Genomic DNA, 10,699 nt, shown 5'->3' with positions numbered 1-10,699 from the left:
TTAGGGGTCCCTTAGCACAACTGCTCTTTCAATTTGAAAATGTGTTTTCTGACAGATTGCAGAGATGCCAGGAGCAAGCATGGAGCTGGCAGCAAATTGTGGCTCCTGCTGACCATCAGGGAGACACTGGACCTCCCAACCTGACCACCAGGGAGATACCAGATACCCCAGCCTCATTGTTGGGAAGATTTGGAATCTCCCAGTCCAGGACTGGTTAAGTCTTCTCCCTCAGAGGTGACACTGTGCATGTTTGGGACAGGGATGTCCCAAACATGCACAGTGGCTACAGGAAAGACATCACAACGAGGTCACTGCCCCGTGTTCAGGGGTGCCATTCTTCCGCTCCAGCCCAAGGCAAACGGGAAAGGCAGTGGATCTTGCTGGCATCTCTCTGCTCCCATCCTCCTGAGGAAAAGCAATGAAGGACTCCTCACCCTCAGCTCCCCTTGCCCTGGGGGACAGTGAAGCCTGTGCCTCGGCTGGGGACAAAGGCACCCACAGTCCGGGTCCCACTCACTGCTGGGCTGCTTTCAGCCTCGGAGCCTCTCCACCCTGGGATCTCTCCCCTGCACGCCCATCCCCTGCCTGGGCTCCTTTCCTCCTCCTCCTCCTCCTCCTCCTCCCGGCCGGGCTCCGCGGTGCGCTAGGACCCGGCGGGCGCAGGGGGGATGCCGGGGAGGCGATGCGGGGTCCCGGGGACCGAGGTAGCCCTGGGGGGCTGTGGGCTGTCCTAGGGGACAGCCCTGCTGCTTCCCGGGAGTCCCGGGGGCTAAGGGGAGTGCCGGAGAGCCCCGGGAGCCTGGGGGGTCCGGACAGTCCCGGCTGGTTCACGGGAGCTCCTGGAGGGTCCCGGGTTCTGGGGGGATTCCGGCCGCTCCCTGCCCCTCCAACAGGAGAGTTTGCAGGGGAGGGGGATGCAAGGAGCGGGGCGGCTGCAAGACCTGGGGTGAATCGTGGAAAAAAAGGGGAGGGAGGAGCCGGGGTGGGCGGGAAGGCGGGGAGGGGGCTCGGGGCAGCCCCGGTCCCCGCTGCCGCCGCACGGTGCGCGGTGCTCCGCCGCTGGCTGCGGGCACGATGGAGAACGGCTCGGCCGGCGGCAACCAGAGCCTGGGCAGGATGCCCCGGCAGCCCCTGGAGCTGCAGGTGGTCACCATCCTGCTAGTGCTGCTCATCTGCGGCGTGGGCATCGCGGGCAACGCCATGGTGGTGCTGGTGGTGCTGCGCACCAAGCACATGGTGACCCCCACCAACTGCTACCTGGTGAGCCTGGCCGTGGCAGACCTCATCGTGCTGCTGGCGGCCGGGCTGCCCAACATCTCCGAAGTGGTGGCTTCTTGGGTGTACGGCTACGCCGGCTGCCTCTGCATCACCTACTTGCAGTACCTGGGCATCAACATCTCCGCCTGGTCCATCGCCGCCTTCACGGTGGAGCGGTACATCGCCATCTGCCACGCCATCAAGGCACAGCTCCTGTGCACCGTGTCCCGCGCCAGGCGCATCATCGCCTCGCTGTGGCTCTTCGCCTCCCTCTATTGCCTCATGTGGTTCTTCCTGGTGGACACCACCCAGGTCACCTTCTTGGATGGGGTGCAGGTCATCTGTGGCTACCGGGTCTCCAGAAGCCTTTACATGCCCATTTACTTCTTGGATTTTGCTGTCTTCTATGTCATCCCGCTGGGGCTGGCGACTGTCCTCTACGGCCTCATTGCCCGCATCCTCTTCGTGAGCCCCCTGCCCGGCACCCCGCAGCATTCCTTCCTGGGCTCCCTGCCCCGGGGCAGCTCCCTCAGGCTCTCCTGCCGGGGCAGCCGGGGCGCCCTGAGCTCCCGCAAGCAGGTAGGGGCTGCCCTCTGTCTGGGGGGCTGCAGGCAGCTCTGCCGGGCTCAGGGCTTTGAGGGCCATTCTGGCAGGGGTGCCACAGTGCATTGTTTCCCTTTGTGGAGGGAGTGGGGAGTGTTGGTTTGCTGCAAAGGAGCCCCTCAAGCCCAGCTGGGGTCTGGCAGCATACATGGGCTCACCCTGCTTTGGTTGGGCTTGGTAGAGCAGGACAGGGCTTCAGCCAGGGAGAGGGAGGAGTGCAGGCACTTCTCCTGGCTAATTAATCATTGATTGCCTCCCCGAGGCGGAGAGGGCTGGGTCGTGTAATGCCAGTGGGACTCATCTCTCAGACAGTGTCCTGTGCACGTGAAGTCAGATTTAAAGGAGCAAAGAGAAGGGAGAACTGACTCCCCTTGGAGCCCAGCCCTGGCTGAAGCCCCCCAGTCGGTGCAGTTGGGTGAGTCACCTTGGTGTCACAGTGGTGTGTTTGTGTTTTGGTGATTCCTGTGTCTCTCAGCTGTTTGCTGTCTCCCCACGTCCTTCTGCTCCCACCTCCTTCTGTCCTCATTGCTCTGTTCACATGGACAATCTCTGCCTTGTGTCCCATCTCTTTGGACAGGTCATTATCTAGACACGGGACAGTCCCATTCTGAATAGCCAGGGCCCATTCAGCTTTCCTTTTAAAGGAAAAGGCTGAATCTGGGAGTTTGGCTTGAGTCCTTGAAATCACTGGTTCTGTTGTGATTTCCAGATAGCCCAGAGTAGACTTCAGCCTGCTCTAAAATCCTCCTGTTTCCAGCTCAGTAGTTTGCTGCCTGCCTTGCACAGGAACCTCCATCCCCCAGGAGAGATGAGTCAGGGTCACAGAGGGGAAGCAAACAGCTCAGGGAACGTGTGTTTCTTCATGAACTTCTAAATCTTTCCAGTCTAGCTTTTCCTTCCTTTTTTTCTGAAAGGTTTAAGCAAGTGCTGACTTCTTCAAAAGCATTTGCCTGCTCTCCCATGGCCACTGGCAGCTGCAGGAGCCTCGAGCAGGGTGTTTGGCAGCGAGGGCTCTTGACTGCTTGATGGATTTCTCCTTCCGGAGCAGCTGCTGGAGGGGCTGTGCTGCTCACCCTGCAATGTTGTGCCAAGGAGTGGCACAACATGCTCCAGCACCATTAGGACAAGTGGCTGCTGAGGCATTCCAGCTCCTGGAGACATCTTGTGCTCTCTTCACTGATACACCAGGAGTTTACTGGAGATTATCATTACCTCCCAAAATATCCTAGCATGCAAAGACTTCCCCTGAATGGCCTGACATCACAGTGCTGCCATCATAAGGAATAGATGGCACTAAGTTTTTAAACTGTAAAGCAGTTTTCCAGGGCTTCCAGCTGGTGGGGGTGTATAGCTCTGGAGGTGCCTCTGAACAGAGGACAGGCACTCACATCAGCATTCCTGCTCTGGCCTCTCTTTATGGGGAAGTGGCTCTTCCAAGCCCCATGCCCAGAGTTCCCTGGGAAAGGTCCTAAAGGGGCTCTCTCACAGGTGCCCATTTTCTCCCCTCCTGGATGGCTGAGGGAGATTTTCTGTGGCTGTGCTCCTACACAGCCCCAAACTGCGCTGCTTTGGGGTATGAAGATGCTGCTGTTCTCTCACTGGGGCTTCAAAAGCACCTAAATCCTGAGCAGGACAACACAAGGTCAGCTTTGCTGTATTTATCACTTCAGCGAACACCTCCGTGTTTCTCCTCCCGGAGAGGGACCACTAGAGGGAGTGGGATTCCTTAAAAAAGGATGTACAACTGAGAATGACGGAGCAGGAACAAGGAGGGAGGATACTGGCTGGGGAGAAGCATCTGTGGCTTCCTGGACAGGGGCAGAGGCTGGACACAGCTTTGTGAGACACCACTTGTACATTCTCTCGTATCTTTCCCAAAAGGCAACAAACTGTGGCAGCAAACAAGCTTCAGTCTTAGCAACAGCCTAAGCACTCACTGTATCACTGTGAGATCTTATTTTTAGAAGTGCCCTCACATTTTCATTAAACCACACACAGCAAACCCTTCTATTTCAGCCACAGCTTGGTAACAGTTCCTTTCTTCTAGGAAAATTTTTGTTGCCACAAGCAGTGACTTCCAGTTTCTACTCACGGCATTACAGGAAGGCACAGTTTCTTTTGATGAAGTAATAAAGCACAAGAAAAGCTGACAGACTCTAAATGTGATCCCAGTGCTTATGTCCATACTAAGAACTGGATTATTGCACATCTCCCCTTCTGACGTTTGAAACACCACTGCCTAGATATGCCTGTGGCATCAGTGTTTAGTCATATTTTCTTCTTTGGGGATGTGTGTATTTTGTTAGTAATTTGTTTGAGGAAGATTGTGACATACCAGAAACAGCTGTTGAAATTGCTAGGATGACTGGTGTTTCAGTGCAAAATCCCAATTTCCTAAACAAGCTTATGCTGACCAGAGGGCAATTACTGCTCACTTCTGAGTTGTCAGTTTCTTTTTTTTCTCAATATGTTTATGTAGTACTTCCCTAGTGTGCTGAAAATTAAAGTAACCTATGGTAAGTAGCTAAGTAAGCTCTCTATCAGCACAAATAATATAAGATTCCTTACAGTCTCCTCTGCTTCCACGGTTGCTCTGTACCAGGAGCCTATTCCCTGGAGCAATATAGGTGGTGTAGGAAACCAGGAAGCCCTAGGGAAGGAGATTAAGTGTATCCCAGGACATCCCTAAACCCGAGGTCCCCACCTTTAGACAAGTATTTTCCCCATTCATTTACTGTTATGTACTATTTTCAAATTTGCTCTCTGGTACAGACATTGCCAGGATGGTGAACACTTTTTCTAAGGAGTTTTAAAGGCTCTTCAATAGTAGATAAAAACCTATAATTTCTGTTTTTTATTTATGCAAGATTATTCCCTGATTAAAATGTTTTCAATGAGAAATAGCCCCATGTCTTGGGTGTTTCTTTTAAATGCTTAGAGAAAGAAACTAACCCTCTGCACCAGTGCTCCAGGTGGGAAAGTTCTGCTGGAGATTTAGCCCCATCTGGCTGTTTCTCTTTTTGCATCTCCCCCCACAAGGTGACCAAGATGCTGGCAGTGGTGGTGGCCCTGTTCGCCGTGCTGTGGCTGCCTTACCGCACGCTGGTGGTGGTGAACTCCTTCGTGGACCCTCCGTACCTGAACACCTGGTTCCTCCTCTTCTGCCGCCTGTGCATCTACCTGAACAGCGCCATCAACCCCATCATCTACAACCTCATGTCACAGAAGTTCAGGGCTGCCTTTAGGAAGTTGTACAAGTGCCAGGAGAAGAGCGCTGAGCACCCTGCCCCAGCCACCACCGCGGTGTACTACAGCGCTGTCAAGGACTGTTCCCACGACAGCTCTGACCACAACCTCACCGAGCACGAGGACCTCAGCAGGCTCCCTGCACCTGCAAAGGAGAATAAACAAATCCTGTGAGCCTGAAACAAGGCAGGCAGTGGGAGCTGTGTGGCTGTACACACTGTGCTGGGAGAGTGCCAAGAGGAATTGCTTTGGCATTGCAGCAAGCTTCGTTCAATACTTCTTCAGGGCATTTAACAAAACATATTGTTATAGGCAAATTAATTTGCTTTTCCTTAATGCTGATTTATTCTTGTTTGGTGAAGTGTTAGGCATGTGTCAATATTTAGCATCTCTAAAGCATCTGTTGTTAAATATAGCAGTGCCATCCCATTTTGTGTTACATGCAGGTGCTGAGCTGGGCCAAAGCATTGAAAGAAATCCCAGAAACACAAGGGCATTTAAGGGAAAAATACACCTCTTTTTAGAGTGAGTCTCTCCTACCCAAATTGACATGCCTGTAACACAGACACCCCATGGAAGCTGCTCCTCTGGAGTCCTTCTGAAGTTAATGGGAACAATTAGGCACTTTCATGTGTCTCCTCTCATCTCAGCTCTCTCCTGTGAGGAATACACATCCCTACAGAGGAGATAAATGCCTCCAAGATACGAGGCTGTTGGCTGTAAAGGGACTCTGGGACTCTCAGGGGGAGACTCCTGCATTAGGAATAACCAGAGTTGGGTGTCATGAGCCTTGTGTCGTCTTTCTGGAAACACTGCAGTGTTGGTAGCACAGAAACCCAAGGTCCAGACCAGATGGATTTGCTACAATGAATGAACTAATAATGAACAAACTAAAAATGAGTGTTCTGTAACGTAACAGAAATACTTCCAATGTTGTGGTCTGAGTTCTTTTGGATAACTTTACCTTTCCTGTCCAAATTCCTCTGGTTGTTTCAGCTGGAAACTGTTCTCTTCTCCTGCAAGCCCCAGTGTGGTGCAGTCAGTACCACAGAGCAGCGTTCTCTCTGCCCCAGCTACAGGTGCATTTCAATGGCAGGTGAAGAAATTCTTGTATTTCCTGGGAATAACTTGTGAAGTCCATTAAGTGTTTTGTGATTAGTGACACAAATACTTATTGCTGCTGTTGTCTTGTAAGCAAAGTAGATATTCATACCCTGCAGTATCCAGTCCAAGGACATTTGCCCCAGACTTGCAAGAGACTATCTGGTCTATGAGTAAAATCAAAAAGATTATACATGAGCCAAACCCTAGGGCTCTTGCCAAATAAAATTCCTGCCACCAGTAAACCTCAAGTGACTGTGAAGTACTACTTTAACAGCCAATGCAACCTCACTAGTCAGCACTGGTTTTCATCAAACTATAGTGTTAAAAGGGCCTAAAATTTTGCATCCACTTGGAAAATATGTGTATGATATTTTCAAGGGCACAAGATGTTAATTAACTATTCTGCACCTACAGGAAATTGCTTCACTGGGTGAGTCAGGACAAGACCTCAAGTCCCCTCAGTGTGTTGGAACTGTCCAGGACCTGTTTTGTTCTGTGTAGGGAGGTTTTGCATGTGTGATTATTATACTGCATGTTATTAAACCATCTATGTTGCCCCTATTTATTTAGATATAGGTATTTAGATATAGAATATAGATATTAGATGTAGAATACAGATATTTATTTTGCCCCTTTCTATTTAGATATAGGATGAGGGAAGAGAATATTGGCTTTTTGCAATTATTTTAAACATAATGTATTTGGAATTTAAGGATTCATGCTATTTTTGCACTGTTTTATGTATATTGTATAATGTGAATTTAGGAACAGAGTTCCTATTTATTGTTGTTAAGAAAGTTCCGCACAGAGATTTGGGATTTACTTCTTGAAGAAAATGGAGGAATTTTTGCTAATATATGAGGATTTGCTTGTAACAATCTTTTTTATAGTACAGACTATTTTCCCCCCTTAGAACAGATTTTTCCTTAGCAGCTCAGAAGAAGCCATTGATAAAAGCATGTGCAGACAAACCAGAGCAGTAAGGAGCAGGGTAAGGTGGAGCAGGGGGAAGGGGATCCCTGAGTTAGTGCTGGTGCCTCCCTGGACCTTGAGCACAGGCAGCATCTTCTCGGGGATGGGCTGTCCTGTGTCCTGCAGCCCTCCACCCTGAAGCTGCAGCTGCAGAGAGCTGGATGGGAAGAGGATTTACTGCCAGAGCTTGGAAACCCACCTGCATCCTGACCTAAGGCACTTCTCAGGCATGGGCTGTGCAGTTTGACAGACAGCCTTGATTTTTGCAAGCACAAGGAGCAACTTAATTCTGAAGTATCCCCAGCAGGATGTTTTCCTCCTCATCATCACATTTCCTATCTTCACTCTTCCCTTTTCTGTGTCTCCCCTCAGATGGAGGCACCCTAAAAGCATTATTTTCTTAATTCAATTTCAGCCTCAGGCCAACAGCTAATTGAAAGTTCTGAAATATTTGTTAAGCATACTTGAGATTCAATTAAAACCTGGTTCTCTACTCCCTCTTCTGCTTTTAGCTGCCAAGTACTGCGTGACCCTTCGCTATTTTTTGAGAAGTAATTGGCAGATAAATTCTCCTGGAACCACGAGATCTCCAACAAGTGTACCAGAGTGTTAAACTCTGTAGATGAGGAATGAGTTCCTGGTCCTTCCCCCTGCATGTATTCTGGCACTTTAGGAAGAGCTGAGAGACTTTTAGATGGAATTGAAGACAGAAGGTCACCACTCAGCTTGCTAAGGAGATGCTGCTTGAGAGATGCATGCTGCTGGGAAATAAATCACTAGCAGAAAGGAATTAAAATAAATAACTCATCACTGTAACTTGCTTTGGATAGTCAGGGTCTGAATAAAAACCTTAATTCCTTATATGAAACCAGAGAGCTCCCTTGAAGTTCAGCTTGCATTACCTTGTACCTTGCAACATCCCACCCTGCTTGTAAAGTTTCAAGCTGTATTTTACCCTCAGCATTTATTTGTCTCAACAGCATGAGTGCGGGCTGTGAGTTTATAAACATGCCAGCAAATAAAGAATCCATTGCTCCTAAGTAATTTATGGCATTGAAGTGCAACTCAACATGATCTAACCTGTTACTCTCCTAATTAAAGCTTATTATTTCTAACCCCTGACCTTTCAGGGGTTGTTAACCTGGTAAAACACCATCTGGTTTCTTCAATTACAAACAAATAAGTCCCTGGCAGGAGAGGAGGGATCTGGCAGTGCTGCACAGCCCTGGGGTGAGGGGAAGAATTTGTGAGCAGTGCAGAGAGGGGGGTGTAGAAGACAGAGGCTTGGGGAAGAGCTGATGGCAGAGTGGTGAGTGAGGTTCCTGTGCCTGGAGAACCCGAGGTTGGCTGAAGCTCCTGGAGTTTCAGTTTAGGAGACACCACATTCAGCACATTTACCTGAATTTGGCTGGTACCAGTGAAAGAGGCCACACAGTGATTACCGGTGTGCAGGGCATGGATGGGACCTCAGCAAGGATTATTTACCCTGGCAAAACACACAAGTTGAAGTAACTTACCAAAATCTGTAGCTCAAGCTCCTATTAGGTTGTCCTCTTACTTTGTCTCTAGATTTGGGTTGTGGGAAATTGGGCAAATAGGGCATCTATGCCAGCCTGTGTCACAAGACATGCAGGTGGTTTTTTGGGAGAGCCTCTCACCTACGATGCCGCCCAGCATTCTGAAAGCCAGCCTGCTCTAGGACCAAATTGCAGAGTAACCAATAAAACACCATCCTAAAAAAAGGGATGTAAAGACCATGAGGGAATCCAGAACCTCCCTGCAACCTGAACAGGCTTCTACTCTGTAGTACCCAACCATGCTTCTAAGATAAAATAGTGGTACCTTTAAATGAATAATATTCAGGTCACCAAAGAGGCTGATGGGCAATTGCTTAAATTTTTAAGAGCCACAAGAAAGGGTGGACCACAAATTAGGGAAAGATTCAGATGCAGCCCTTTTTCAATCTGATCTGGCCCCAGCTGCTTCTTTGAACTAATTAGTTCAAGCAGATCACAATTAAAGAGCTGCTAATAAAACATGGGGATAGTCCTGCAGCAATATTGATGTAATCGCTCACTTGTTTATTTTGCAATTCCTGTTTCCCAAGGCTTCTGGAGAGCTCTTGGGCCAGTGCTGCCTCCAGACCTGCCTCCAGGCTTGCACTCACTCGGGGGTTGCTCCTCAGGACTCTTCCAACCAAGGCAGGAGTTCCAGAACTGCCCTGGGACACACAGTGGATCAAAGCCTTCCAGTCCTATGGGACTGACTTTAATTTACTAAAATACCCTCAGTTTAGCAGTTATCCAGCCCTACACATTTCTGTCCTGCCAGGGTCTCAATGAAGGCTTCAGTGGAAGGGCATTGCCTGTGCCCCAAATGCAGGGTGCTTTCCCAGATACTGCCTGAGGGAGGGAACATGATGGCAACACCACAGGTCCCTGTGCCATGAGTCATGGGCAGAAGTAATAAGGACAATTTGTGCTTTATAATTGATGAATTTTCTTTAATAACCACCCTATGAATTGGGTTCTGAGTGTGCTGTTTCTATAGAGACAGGGGATGCTGTGAGTGCACCAGTGGCTGCTCGCTGCTCTGCCAAGAGGGAATTAATGCCTGAAAACACAAGCTGTGAAGCCTATAAAAACTTTAACCTCTCAAGGAGAAGGTCCTGGGATGGTCCTGGTACTAGCATGGTTTTGGGGTCCTCAGCAAGGGCCCACTGGGCTCTCAAGCTGGCTGATCCTGTCCTTGTGGGCACAGCGTGGGTGGTTGCTCAGAGGAAGTAAATTTAAAGCAACCTTTTCCAGCTATGAGGTGCAGCACTTCTGACAGAAGAGGAGAGGAGAGGGTTCCACAGGCCCCTTGCTGCCAGCCCCAAGCTGGGCTTGGGATGCTCTTGCTGGTGGTACATGTTCCCTGATGTATTAGTGCTCCTGGGGCTCACGCTAGCCTCCTCCAGAAGGGTCCTGAAGCAAAGGCAGTGGTGTGGAGCCAGACCCAGGCCAGAGAGGACCACTGGAACCTTCCTGAACATTTCAGTACCTTCTCGGTGTCAGGATTACCTTCACTCCAGCTCTACTCTTCCTCTTGTGCAAAGATGAAGACCAAAAGAGAGGGGGCTCCTGAGAGCCCCCATGCCCACAAGGATGGTGGAGTACAGCATGGCTGTCCCCAGGATGCCTGGGCAGGTCACTGTCAGAGGACACTGAGGCTCAGATTGCACCTTCCCTTCCACCAGTGGAGGGTAAGGCTCCTGCCCTTCGACACAGGATCAGGCCAGTGCCTTTAGCCTGGTTCTCACATATCAGACACCTCCCTGCCTGCCCTTGGGAACACTTGGCTGGACACTGTGGGGACGTTATCCCTGAAACCAGCGGCTATTGAGGCAGAAAGCCCAGCACTGTCCCCCATACCCTGGGGAAGCTGCAGACATTTTGTTCTGCCTTTGTTAATACTTTAAAAGCAATGTGTCATTGCTTCAGCAGCAGACCCACCTCCCTCCTGCGTCTGTAACACA

At 50.0% G+C, this 10,699-nt stretch overlaps 1 protein-coding gene across 1 annotated transcript; it reads left to right on the top strand.

Annotated features, from left to right (window-relative positions):
• Positions 1–1,074: 1,074 nt before the first annotated feature.
• LOC121359687 (thyrotropin-releasing hormone receptor-like) lies at positions 1,075–6,303 on the top strand. The gene is made up of 2 exons (XM_041478807.1): positions 1,075–1,836; positions 4,900–6,303. The coding sequence occupies exons 1-2, from the start codon at positions 1,075–1,077 to the stop codon at positions 5,278–5,280; spliced, it is 1,143 nt and encodes a 380-aa protein (XP_041334741.1). The 3' UTR covers positions 5,281–6,303.
• The last annotated feature ends 4,396 nt before the right edge of the window (positions 6,304–10,699 follow it).

Source organism: Pyrgilauda ruficollis, unplaced genomic scaffold, assembly GCF_017590135.1.
Source record: "Pyrgilauda ruficollis isolate IOZ18807 unplaced genomic scaffold, ASM1759013v1 scaffold46, whole genome shotgun sequence".
In the NCBI taxonomy this organism is placed as follows: domain Eukaryota; kingdom Metazoa; phylum Chordata; class Aves; order Passeriformes; family Passeridae; genus Pyrgilauda; species Pyrgilauda ruficollis.
This window is presented reverse-complemented; position numbering and strand designations above follow the sequence as displayed.

Coding starts and splice junctions, on each gene's coding strand:
- LOC121359687 (XM_041478807.1), top strand. CDS start 1,075: ATGGAGAACGGCTCGGCCGGCGGCAACCAGAGCCTGGGCAGGATGCCC. Junction 1,837..4,899: donor CCCTGAGCTCCCGCAAGCAG/GTAGGGGCTGCC, acceptor TCCCCCCACAAG/GTGACCAAGATGCTGGCAGT.